Consider the following 13,488-nt stretch of genomic DNA (forward strand, 5'->3'; position numbering starts at 1 on the left):
GAATTACAGGGTGTCTAAATATGAACTCGGAATGCCACCCCAAGAAAACTCGGTTTGTTTTGAAGCAACCAGTCTACGAGCCATTTTCATACATTTTCGTACAAAGTGGAACGTTGGTCAGTAAGGGAACTATGTTTGATGAGCAAGCAACTAAAGACCTTAATGGTTTGCTTAACCAGTTTTACTGTGTGTGTACGTTATTAAGGTTGCTCTTTTTCATATTCTGCTTCTTTTCTCGCAAATCTTGATGTAAATCAGTCATTTGTTGTTGGTAGCGTTCAATATAAACAGTTTCGTCAGGTTTTAATACCTCATAATAGGTTACACTCTTCTGATTCCATCAAACACAGATCATTAGGGTCCGTCTATTCACCTAAAGTTACTCATCATCTTTTACGCTTAGGATTCTCAAAGTATGTCCAATTATCATCGTCAGTTATAGCTCGATGGAGGAATAACTTTTTCTTATACCTGGCGAGCATAATTTCACAAGTAGTTTTTCGGGTTTTCTGCTGCGTTGCATTCAGTTCATGTGGAACCTATTTTCTCATCTTCTTGATGAGAACATGGAAACCGCTTCTCATGTCACATTTAATTGATCTGCGAATTTTTGCATTTAAACGTCATCCTCATCTAACAACGTTTGCAATTCGCTGCCTTCAAACTCTTCCGGTGGTCTTCCACGTTCTTCGTTTCCCACGTCGAAATCGCTACTTCTGAATTTTTTTGAACCAACCCAAACCACTGTGATTTATCAAGAGCATCCTCCACCGTAAGCTTCGACAAGCATTCGATGCTGTTCTGCAGCAGTTTTCTTCAATTTCTTCAAATGGTAACCGATGCTCAATACTGTCTGCAGGTTGCAATTTCCTGGCACAAAATTCCACATGTTCAATACTATTACTAATATAGGATAATGATTACTATCCTCATATCATCTGACGTCACTCAGTGGTGAATATGTATGTGGACTACGTCACATGGAGTAAAGTAAAAATCCCCTGTTGGTGATGGTTTCTATTTATTTACGTTAACTGTAACAAGAGATAAGAAGTTGTGACAATAATTATTACCGAAGGGTCTTTAGTGAAACCGTCTTGACTCTCGTGTCAGAGTGGTCTGCTCTCCTTTGATATCACCATTGCCTACCTCCCTGGTCCTTGGTCAGCTGCATAACATGTGCCGCACACACGCTTTCCATTCAGTGTCCACTTATACAAGGCAAAAATTTGTCCATGTGTTTTTTAGGACAAAGAGTATTCTTTTCCCTTTGCCATAACTCACAACGGGAGGTGGATAATGATTGACTACATCCCGAGAAATCAGAACAACTAGGTTGTGTAAAAAATAATGTTGGTGTTTATCCGTAAACTTTTAATTTCAAGTAAAACAAAGTTTTTTTAGTCAAAATAAGAATCATTCGATTCGATACACTTTAACCACCGAGACACAAGTGTATTTATGGCAGTAACGTAAAATTCCGGAGTTCTGAAAACGATAAAATCATTGAAGACATTTTTGGCGACGTATCGGTTTCTAAAACATTTATTCCTTAAGAAGTTATTAAAGTGTTTAAAGAAGGGATAGTCAATAAGGGAAGGTCTGGCAAATATGATGGATGTAATAGAATTTCATAGCCCAACTGGTTTAATTTTGGTATTTTGTCAATTTTACGATGTGCGGCCAAACGTTGTCGTGAAGCAAAATCGGTTCTTTTCTATCGATCAATGCTGGATGATGTTAAAGTGTTAAGTGCATTTTGCCAGTATAACTCTGCCGTAAACGTTTCCGCCAGATTCAAGAAGCTGTGATGAATGAGGCCGGACGCAGGCCACCAAACAATCACAATCACTTTCTTGTGGTGTAGCTTTTGCTTTGGAAAACGTTGTGGGGCCTGATCATGGTCCAAAGATTAAGCTGACGGCCGTCCGTCATCGTACGGTAATTACTTTTCATCACACATCGCGATCCGTTCGAGAAAAAGATCATGATTGTTGTATAAAATGAGCGAAGACGCAACTTCAAACCAACGATTTTTCGAGTTTTCGTTCAATTCATTTGGAATTCACTTGTCAAGTTTTTTTGACTTGCTAAGTTCTCTTAGGTGATACGAAATTGTTCCAATTCTAACACATAAATTTCCTGCAAGTTCTCGAATTGTAGTACGACGACTTGCCTCCACCGAAGCCATCAATTAATCATTATCGATGGTCATCTTGCGTCTACAACCTTCTTCATCTTCGAACGTCTCAACGCCATCGCAAAATTTTTGGAACCAACGTTGTAGCGTACCTTCGTTAATTGTTCCTTCGCTGAATGCGCCGTTAATATTGCAACTTGCTTTCACTGCTTTGCAACCCAGTTTAAACTTGTATGAGAAATTGATACGTAATTGCTCCTTTTTCATATTAACGTATAGAATTAATAACCACGTTGTTTAACATTAAATAATGAAGGAATTTTAATAAAAATATAGAGGAAATTGAACACTTTAAATGGACATATACAGGGTGAGTCTTAAGTAATGGGACACAGAGCAACGATGGATTTATGACATCAAAATAATGCAATATAGCTAAATTTATGTTATACCAAAAGTTGATAATAACTGAGATACAGGGTGCCAAAGTTGAAAAATGAAATCAAATTTTCTTTAATATCTCTGGAACAATTCGGGCTAATTTCACGAAATTTATTATATAGGGGTTTTTGGAGATGATCAATTCAAATTTATCGACGATTTCGGTGTATCTTCTAGAGGGCGCCACAATCGACAATTAGGAGTCATTTAAACCATTTAAACTTTTTTGTGCCACGGCGTATGTCATTTTGTCCTCATAAAATTTGTTCCCCTACCTTTTCTAGTTAAAAAAGTTATACTTTACTGGTGTCGCTAGGAGCGACGGTTTTCGAGAAATTCAATTAAATAACTTAAATTCCCATTTTTTCTACTTGTTGACATGTAACAACATAATTTTTTTGTATTGTTAAAAAAGCACAAAGATTATATGAAAACAATTTAATACTGTAGTTGGTCTTCTATTGACATATTTATTTAAGCTCCAAACGAATATTTTAACAATAACTAAAAAAATTAGAAATTAAACATATCTTCCTGTGACAATAAATGTTCGACGTGTCCACCATTTACTTGGATACATTTTGCAATTCTTTTTCAAAACGACCTTTTTATTTTAAATAGCAATTGTTCATTTCGAAATAATGTAGCTGCATTTTGAATTTTGTTTAATAATTTTTCAGGTGTATTTATTGTATTTTGGTAAACGGAAGATTTCATGTAACCCCATACACAAAAGTCCATAGGATTGAAGTCGGGACTCCGTGGGGGCCAGGGTATTTCAAATCCACGTCCTATACAACGATTGGCAAAACGTGTACTTAACAAATCCCTTACTGGACGGGAAAAATGTGCGGGTGCGCCATCTTGCATAAAAAACATTACTTGCCTTAAATTCAGAGGCACATCATCAAGAAGGTTCCCTAGTTCATTTTGGAGGAACTCTAAGTACAGAGGACCATTCAATTTGGGTGGTAATACATAGGGTCCTACAAAATAGTTGTCAATAATCCCGCACCAAACATTTATTTTAAATTCGTGCTGAAAGTGGCGTTCAGTAGTTAGGTGAGGGTTTTCTGTGTCCCATGCATGTTTGTTACGGTGGTTAATTATACCTCGACGGGTAAAAGTTGCCTCATCCGTAAAGAGGACCTTATTTAAAAACAGTGGATCTTCATTCTGGCACATCCGAAAGAAGTTACAAAATTGCAATCTCGCTTGAAGATCGACTTCACATAAATTTTGCACCGGCGTAAAATGGTACGGGTACAGTTTCTCTTTATGAAAAATTCGCACTACTGATTTTTGACTTACTCCTGCACGTGCTGCCATTCGCCTTGTACTTATTTCTGGGTTATCAACAACGTCTTCTAGAATTTCTTCTTCTTGCTCTGGTGTAATAATTTTCGGGCGTCCAACGGTGTTTTTTTTATGTTGAAATGAGCCGATCTCACCCAATCGATCGTAAATTCTTTTAAACGTTTTAAAATTTGGTTGTTGGCGATTTGGATACATTTCGAAATAACGTTGACAAGCTTGACGCCCGTTATAATTTTCTTGAGCGTATACGCACACCATACCTCTCATTTCAACATTAGAATAATTATTATGTCTCGGCATTTTAATTAAATTGTAAATTTATTTAAACTTTAAACTTTTTTACTTTACAAACACAATGCAGTAAAACTGAATATTAGTTTGACATATGTTATCATTCATTTGTTATATCATAGACTACTAAGATAAAGTAACGTCGTAATTTTTTTAGTTATTGTTAAAATATTCGTTTGGAGCTTAAATAAATATATCAATAAAAGACCAACTACGGTATTAAATTGTTTTCATATAATCTTTGTGCTTTTTTAACAATACAAAAAAATTTTGTTGTTACATGTCAACAAGTAGAAAAAATGGGAATTTAAGTTATTTAATTGAATTTCTCGAAAACCGTCGCTCCTAGCGACACCAATGAGGTATAACTTTTTTAACTAGAAAAGGTAGAGGAACAAATTTTATGAGGACAAAATGACATACGCCGTGGCACAAAAAAGTTTAAATGGTTTAAATGACTCCTAATTGTCGATTGTGGCGCCCTCTAGAAGATACACCGAAATCGTCGATAAATTTGAATTGATCATCTCCAAAAACCCCTATATAAGAAATTTCGTGAAATTAGCCCGAATTGTTCCAGAGATATTAAAGAAAATTTGATTTCATTTTTCAACTTTGGCACCCTGTATCTCAGTTATTATCAACTTTTGGTATAACATAAATTTAGCTATATTGCATTATTTTGATGTCATAAATCCATCGTTGCTCTGTGTCCCATTACTTAAGACTCACCCTGTATAGGAGGGAGAGTCAAATGAAGACCATAAAAACGATTTTAAACTTAATCTAATGAAATAAAGTAAAAAACGAATATCACATTTTTCAACGTAGTGCTCATTATGTTTAGTACATCTTTTCCATCGTTTTGGAAGTGCCCGAAGAAGAAAAATCCTTTGGTAGTGTGCACAGCCACTCGTGCACCGCTTGAACCACTTCATCATTAGTTTGAAATTTCTTCCCACTTAAAACCTCTTTAAAGCGACCAAATTCATGATAATCGCTGGGAGCGAAGTCAGGCGAATTTGGAGGATGACGTACACATCAAACTTCAAATTATGGATGACTGATGCCATTGTGCGGGCAGTATGTAGTCGTGTTTCAAAAGGACGTCATTGGTCAGAGGTCCTCACCTTTTGGTTCTGATAGCAGGCTTGAGACGGTTCTTCAGAAGTTCTGAGTATGCAGCACTAGTAACTGTATCTCCATGTCTTCTAAAATTACTCCTTTACCATTCCAAAACATAACCTTTCCTGCTGATAGCTGAGAGCTAAGTTTTTTCTATGCCATTCTTCATTTTTCCAAGCCATTCTTTGCTTGTTCGTTTGGTTTCAGGTTGATGATCGTGCATCGAGGACTCATCTCCAGTGATCATCCTTTTTAGAAAGGCATCTACTTCTGTTTCATACTGACGCAAGAGTTCCAATCGCAAGCATCAACGCGTGGTTGTTTCAATTTTGGAGTCAATTCCGTTGACATCCACTTTGCTGACGCCTTATGGAACTGTAGAATGTCATGGGTAATGGGGTATTCGGATTCATGGCCCATGTTTAAAATTTCAGGGATTTCGTCAAGAATAACACAACGATTTTGATTCACTAATACTTTACCTGCTGAAATGGTCAAATATGACAACACGATTTGCTTGACCACGCCGGGGAGAATCAGGTACGGAAATCGTCCTGTTCTTGAATTGTTCCTCCATTTATACACTTGCAGGGGCGATAGACATGAATTTTCATATCCTAATTTCATTTTACGGTGAATATCAATAGGTTTCACTTCTTTACTTCGCAAAAAATGAATATCGGAACGCTGTTCCTCCCTAATGCAATGCTCTAGTGTAGCCGCCATTTTGAAACTATCAATTTGTGAAGAACTTCATTTGTTCCTGCATCACGATTCTTGCTAAGCCTTCTAAGTCTCAAAAATAATATATCTACGAATTTGTATTATGTAATTCTCCGCATGATTTTCTTCGGGCCCTTTTACGGTTTTCATTTGATTCTGTCTCGCAATATGCTTAAAAACTATACAAAGGTTCTCTCAAAATAACGTCAAATAAATAAGATTTGTAAAAACTGATATCAATTTTTAAACAACCTGACCTATACTATTGTATGAAACTTGTAGTGTTGTTAATTGAAAATCTCTGTCAGAATGTTAACAAGGTAATGGCGGTAATGATGAGATTTGACAGATGACAGATGACAGAGATGATTATGTTCTTCTATGGGCCAATTCCCGTTTCGCATTTATAGGGCTACTAGAGGATGTATCGAGATGGTCCGAGACCATTTTCAACATTTGTTTTAAATAAGAAATAAATCTTTGCTAATATTAGTCTTGTAATTATTGGTAAAAATAATGGTATTACAAACATGCCTATTATCTTTATTAAAATGTATTTCGATGTCTATGTAATCGTAAATCGGTTTATAAAAACCCAATTTTATGAAAAAAAAACAGTAATTGAGTGGATAAATTTAGAAATGTCACAAACATAAAAGACGAAAGGGATCCCCTATATGTGCCGTCCCTGACGAAAAGTCTATAAATAGTAACACAAAAAAATATCCCGTTCCAACTTGTTAAAATATACCCAATTTCATAATTTTAGCGCAGACAGTTTCAAAAATATTGCAAAAAAACCATCTTTAGAGATCCCTCTTTAAAGGGTTTTAGCCACTTCAAGAAGCAATTTTTGGCGGCGTGTCTATGAGAACTTTTTTTAATTATTTTAATTTCTAGAATCGATGTTATTTCCAGACATCTTGCATAATAGGATATTTTGGGTCAAAGTTAAAAAATCGTGCATTTTAGGGTTAAATCAAATGGAATAGTGATATTTTTCGGTAACTCTTTCGCTATGGATCTGAAATTAAGGTGCGCAGGAGGTTCAAATAAGGCAGGACATCAGTTATATATGGGACAGTACGTATTCTGAAGCCTTTGAGAAAAAAAAAGTAAATCGGCCATGACAAATCGCTGCAAATATCTTTAAATCGTAACTACACCACTAGGGGGCATTTTTACATAATTAACCAATAAAATGCGATTTTTAGTAAAATTTATCTGTATAACGTATATTTTAAATATGAATTATCAATTTTTGAGGCAATTTGCCACAACTTTTTTGGAACAGTTTTTTTGTAATTTTGAAGCTAAAGGGTGAGGGAAGTTTTTAATGTCAGTTCAAAAAATGCAGTTTTTTCAAAAATAGCTAAATATAAAACTGTATCGTAGTACCTCCTTAGAAAGGTCTCTTTGCAGGCTATGACGTGGCAATGATGTCACTTCTTATTAGACTGACTCAAAAGCTGCTAGGCGGCGCCACTTGAAAACCATTGTTATTTTCAAGTTATTTCGGAAAACTTAATTGGAAAGTTATAATTTTTTACATCGTTCGTTCGGAAGAACGTCAAACTTTGCTTAGTATAATCAAAACCCGGTGCCAACATTGTTTCGTTGTAGTAAATTATAGCAATTTGAAAAAAGGACTTTCTTACGTATGAAATAAACCAGTTTAGCTTACGAATTAAAAAGTTGTTATTTAAATACGGTTTTAATTAATAATAATAACTTCAAAGAATAACTAAAATTTAAAGAAGAATATTAAAATAAAAAAACAATTAGTTGTTTTTTGAAGATGCTTAAACTGTTTCCGATCATTTCCGATGCACAATCGAAGAGGCTCCTCTGTAGAAAAAACTGCAGTTTGGATTTCTCCTAAAGTAATTGATACTACAGTATTTGGGATCCTATTTTTCACGTCTTCTTCTGTAATCGCACTACTTTGAAGAAATAGGTCTTTTAATCTACCCTACAAATAAAAATCCAAACACGTAAAATCTGGTGATTTCGCCGGCCGCGGAAATAAACATAAACATCAATCAAATAATTTTATCGATAAAAACGGCGTTAATTGAAGTGCCCATTCATTTGTTTCAAATTCGTGACGTTGACGAGCATGGGTACGTTCCCCGCGTGCTTGATTCGTAAGCGAAGCTCGTTTATTTCATACATGAAAGTTCTGTTTTCAAATTGCTATAATTTGCTATTACAAATAGACATATGTTGTATGTGACAGGGGTTTGACTATACCAAGCAGATTTTGACGTTCTTTCGAATGGTACAAAGGAAATTACAACTGTCCATTTAAATTTTCCGAAATAACTTAAAAAATTACCATTCTTTTTATATAGCGCCATCTAACGGTTATTGTCTCGGATTAACATGAACTGACATAATCGTTACGTGACAGCCTGCAAAACGATCTTTTTAACGAGGTGTTACGGTATAGTTTGGTGTGTATCTAATGTCGAAAAAACTGCATTTTTGAACTGACATTAAAAGCTTCCCGCACCCTCTACCTTTCAAAAATTCAAAAAAACTCTTCCTGCAAATGTTGTGGCAATTTTTAAAATTGATATTTCATATTTTATAAATAAACGTTTCGCCGAAAAATTTTTCTGTAAATAGCATTTTATTGATTTGCCATACAGAAACGCCCCCTATCGACATAATTACGAACTTGAAAATATTTTCCCGGTGATTTCCCATGGCAGATTTAGTCGTCGTATTTTTTCCCAACACTCCACAATAAGTGGTTGCCCAGATGTAGTCGATGTTCATCCTCGTTGGAACACTCTGTACATCGCGGTTTCAATTCTAAAAAATACGATTTGTAAACGACCAATATTCTTTAGTGTGACCTCTTCGATATTGCAACGACGCTTTTCAGTGGTGTAAAAAGCGATTTCAAGGGCCTTCCTATTCTACACCAATTATCTATACAAATTAAATCTCCAATTAACATTGCATCAACTCAATAAATCCACTTTTCATTCTCCATTATTTCAAATAATCTCTACTTTTAATTCAAACATCCATACCGAATAATAAATATTGTTTGAATGATTCGAATTCTCACGGTAAGTACACACTATGAAATTTTTGAATCAATGTACCTCTCTCTCGTAATATACATCGATATATTGAGCAATGGAGAATGAATACAACCATAAAGGGCCTCATTGGAATGGGAACACTGTGAAGGGATAATGTAAAGCTGTTATGCTTGGCAAATTGGGAAACAAAAAACGCATTAGTATTCCTTCCATGTGGACGTTTGAACCCGTTTTAAGTTGGGTTTGGTGGGGCTTAATGGCAGCTTTTTGGAACTATTTCGCTTTAATGAACAAATAAAAGTTATTGAAATAATTCATGAAAAAATTCAGTTTCAACACGCTTTCCTGGCAGTTTAATTTTGTTAGAGGCTCTAAGTCGACGGAAAAATTTCCAAAATATTCAAGGTGGAAATTTAATAAGTTTGGAAGAGAATTCCTCCCTTCATTGGTGGATTTGCATAATTCGGCGGGATCCAATTTAACTTCCTATTATACCAATCAGGTTTGTTTTGCGGCTTTAATGTCGCAACTTTACCCGTCTCTCAGCCTATTTAGAGGAGGATGTTTACTCTAGGAAATATGAATGAAGTTTTACTCGACACTCAACAGGTCTTGAGGGCTCATAATTAAAACCAAATCGGTTTATGTTCGATAATTAGTCTATTTTATCTACGAAGGAAAACCGTCGTTTTATCCGGTTGCGTCAGGAACCGATTTCCTATAAAGGCTAACAAAAGACTGGTTTTCAAGACCATTAATTAAATTCAAGTACTCGCACAGGGAGTTTTCATTATATTCCCTACCTTTGCTATGTTTGAAGAATGTGGAATGTTTCAGACTATTAGAAACAGTAAATCTTGTCAGAAATTTCTTCGGTAGACGCAGGCGGGCCGAAAGTTTACGCCACTTAGGGCTGTGGCATTCAAAAAATTACTACAACCGTTCAACATATTTTCAATATTCCCATTTCTATGGAGGTCCTTATCTGCTCGGTTGAAATTCCAACTTTTCCATTACACATGAAATCCTTCACGCTTTAGAGACAGAACAACGTCGGATGTGAAGTGAGAAACGAATCCATTTACGAGATGCTGTGTTTATTTAAAAATGAAATTTCAATTGAAAAGAAAGCCAACATCTGTCCTTAATTCCCTGCAATTCAATCGTCATTCGAACCGAAAGCGGGAACTACTCAAAAAGGACCCGAAGTCTGCATGTGGTTCTATGTATATATTTCCTCATCGTTATAAACTTGCGTAACTTCATTGAGGGTGTGAAATACGAGTTCAGTTCATGCCTAAGGGCTTATACTTCCTCTTCATCAGACTTTGAATTTAAATCGTAGTTTTAGGGCTTAGGGACTATGAACGTATTATTTCCTTAGATCTTGCCGTAGATGTTCTGAATTTCGGAAAGTATTTCCATACAAGTCGGCAAAGTGCGCGTGTCTGCAATGTGATCAAAGGTTTTCGTTGAGGCAAAAATGCTGAATTAAGTCGAATCACTGGAGAAAAAAGAGTCTTTTATCGATCCTTCCTAATAAAAATAAATGTCCTGGCTTCATTACTCGCCGGGAAGACATATCTTGTTTTAAAATTAAGTTGTGCTTTCTAGTTCGCAGAAAATGAATATTTGAGGAAACGACGTCAGCACGGCGTTGTTATACTTCCGATTCGTCACTAAATTTGATTTTCATACATTCAGTTAAAATATAATATTAGTACTAAAATGAATGGAAAAACCAAAGTCTCGGTCACATAAACTGTATAAAGTTTCCAGCAGTAATAGAAAAACTTTCAAGCTTCTACTCCAAAACCTTAATAAAAAGAGTTTTTATTCAAAACTTTTTAGTTATCATTCTCTTATTAGCGAACAAACTTTCTGCCTCATTTAGCCACTCAATATACCGTAACAAACTATATAGCCCTCTCTTCCATGTGCCAAATTTCCTATCAACACTTATTTGTCTAAATGATCTATATCAAAGCAAAATGGTTTTTAATTCCTTATTACTTGCGCAAACAGTCCCATATTTACCATTGCTCGGAGCGTTTTCAATCACTGGTGTGATGATGCAAGCTTAAAATGCACATTTGAACTATTAATTTAGCAATAAATGGGCCATCGTTTCAATTTTAGTTCAAAATATCGAGCGATGCCTTAGCTCTTTGGCAGGTCAAGTTCAATGAATTCTGAGTTGTTTGAGAATTATAAATTATCGCGAGCCCATTAGGTACACTTAATCAATAACAAGTCCCTTTTAAAGATTTCCTTTCATTTGATAAAGCCACAACGGCCCAATAATAATAAATGATTACATTTTTTATTCCTTTTTGGCTAGAATCGTTCTAAAGCAAGGTAAGTGCACGAGCGGTGGACGATGACGTAATTGTGTTAAGAGATTTTCTAACGAGATGGGTGGATAATTTTTCTCAAGCCAAAAAACTTTCAAAAACGCAAAGAATTACATCACTGGAAATCGAATCCGGTATCATTATACAGGGTGTTTCCTAACTACGTGTAAAAAATTTAAAGGCGTAATCCTCGACTGATTTTGAGTCAAAAATATCTAATAAACATATGTCCGCAAATGCTTTGTTTCCAAGATGCAGGGTGTTGAAATATGACAAGAAAAAGAGATTTTATTTCCAAAATTACTCAATTTGGGTGTTTGAATTTTAGAGAAGACAATTTTTTTGGGGAATGCTTTAATGATTAATCATAAGAATTGCTGAAAATGACCACCATTACTCATAATGCACGCTTCCATCCTTCTTGTTAATGATTGTCTCACTCTCTCGAAAACTCCTGATGTGTTGCGTATCGTTTCACATCCGGTAATTATACGTTCCTGAAGTTGATCCAGAGTGTTCATTGGGACAGCATAGACAAGTCTCTTCAGATCACCCCAAAAGTAGAAGTCCAGAGGATTACAGTCCGGGGACCTTGCCGGCCACGACTGATTAGGCTCTGGGACACCTCTGCCTATCCATTTATTTGGAAAAGTTGCATTTAAGTGCTCGCGCACCGTCATGCACAAACCACATTTGAAGCCTCTGTGCAATAGGTACTTCTTCCAGTAAAACTGATAAAGTATTTTGCAAAAAATTTAAATATGTTTCTCCATTAAGATGATGCGGTAAAAAGTAGGGTCCAATCAAATAATCTCCAACTGTACCGGCCCATACATTTAGAGAAAATTGATGTTGGAACCGCTCGTCCACAATTGAATGAGGATTTTCATCAGCCCAAATGTGATTATTGTGGAAGTTGATAATTGCACTTCTGGAAAACGTCGCTTCATCTGTGAACAATACACGAGAAAGGAATTGTGGATCTAATGCAACTTTTTGTAGGATCAATTGACTAAACTGAATACGTGAAGGATAATCTTGAAGTAACTAGGCTTGTACTCTTTGTATGTGGTACGGGTAAAGTTGTTGCTCTTTTCAAACAGTCCACATTACTTTATGACTAATATTTAAAACGGCAGCTATTTTACGAGTACTTGTTCCGGGGTTTTCTTCAATACGTCTTAAGATTTCTTCTTCCACTTCTGATGTTCGACGTGTTATTGGCTTTCCTCCTCCTGGAGTTTTCATAAGAGATTTTGTATCACAAAGACGTTGAAAGAGGTTTTTAAAGGTTTGGTGGTTGGGAGCTTGGTGGTTTGGAAACCTTTCCATGTAAATGCGCCTCACTGCCAAACACTCACCATCAGCAAGGCCGTAAACCAAAACCATATTGGCTAATTCTTGATTAGTGTAATTAGGCATTTGAAAAATTTTCAAAACTGAGGTATAATCTGATTTTTGGGACACAGAACTAAATTCTTTCACTTTAGAGAGTAAAACACCAAAATAACACTGACTATCTTGTTTATAGTAGTGGAAGTAGCAAAAAAAAACTAACAATAAACAAGTTAGTAAATACCACCAAACCTTTAGAAACCTTTAAAACCTTTTTCAACGTCTTTCAGTCAACACCCTGTATCTTGGAAACAAGGCATTTGCGGACATATGTTTATTAGACATTTTTGACTCAAAATCAGTCGAGGATTACGCCTTAATTTTTTACACGTAATTAGGAAACACCCTGTATATGAATGTAGAACTATTTCCAGAGAATCACGTGAAAATGACGCGAATTTGTTAAACTTGTATATGCCTTGTATATACAAGAGGTTTGGTTCATCGATACGCATCCGGAAGAGGGTGGTAGATAAGATCATTCCGAGCGCATTTGACTATATGTACTATTGCAAAAAATGTCACTCACTTCGAAATATCGTAATTTTTCCTAATTTTAGCAAATTCCTTACTTACCCATGCACCACGATGAAAATTTAAAGGTGTATTTTATCTGACTCTACGTTTTTTCGTATTTTGTATT

The 13,488-nt window shown here is 35.6% G+C and overlaps 2 protein-coding genes across 5 annotated transcripts in view; both read right to left on the reverse strand.

Annotated features, from left to right (window-relative positions):
- LOC136343808 (cholecystokinin receptor-like) overlaps window positions 1-13,488 on the reverse strand; it is a 414,493-nt gene that overhangs the window by 226,298 nt on the left and 174,707 nt on the right. The gene's annotated exons all lie outside the window — the stretch shown is intronic.
- LOC136343753 (uncharacterized) lies at window positions 617-4,198 on the reverse strand. The gene is made up of 2 exons (XM_066290681.1): window positions 3,198-4,198; window positions 617-716 (listed from the first exon to the last, which is right to left on the reverse strand). Exons 1-2 carry the CDS (start codon window positions 4,196-4,198, stop codon window positions 617-619), a joined length of 1,101 nt encoding a protein of 366 aa, XP_066146778.1.

This window comes from Euwallacea fornicatus, chromosome 15 (genome assembly GCF_040115645.1).
Source record: "Euwallacea fornicatus isolate EFF26 chromosome 15, ASM4011564v1, whole genome shotgun sequence".
Classification (NCBI taxonomy): domain Eukaryota; kingdom Metazoa; phylum Arthropoda; class Insecta; order Coleoptera; family Curculionidae; genus Euwallacea; species Euwallacea fornicatus.

Coding starts and splice junctions, on each gene's coding strand:
- LOC136343753 (XM_066290681.1), bottom strand. CDS start 4,198: ATGCCGAGACATAATAATTATTCTAATGTTGAAATGAGAGGTATGGTG. Junction 717..3,197: donor CGAAATGAACAATTGCTATT/TAAAATAAAAAG, acceptor AAAAAAATTCAG/AAGTAGCGATTTCGACGTGG.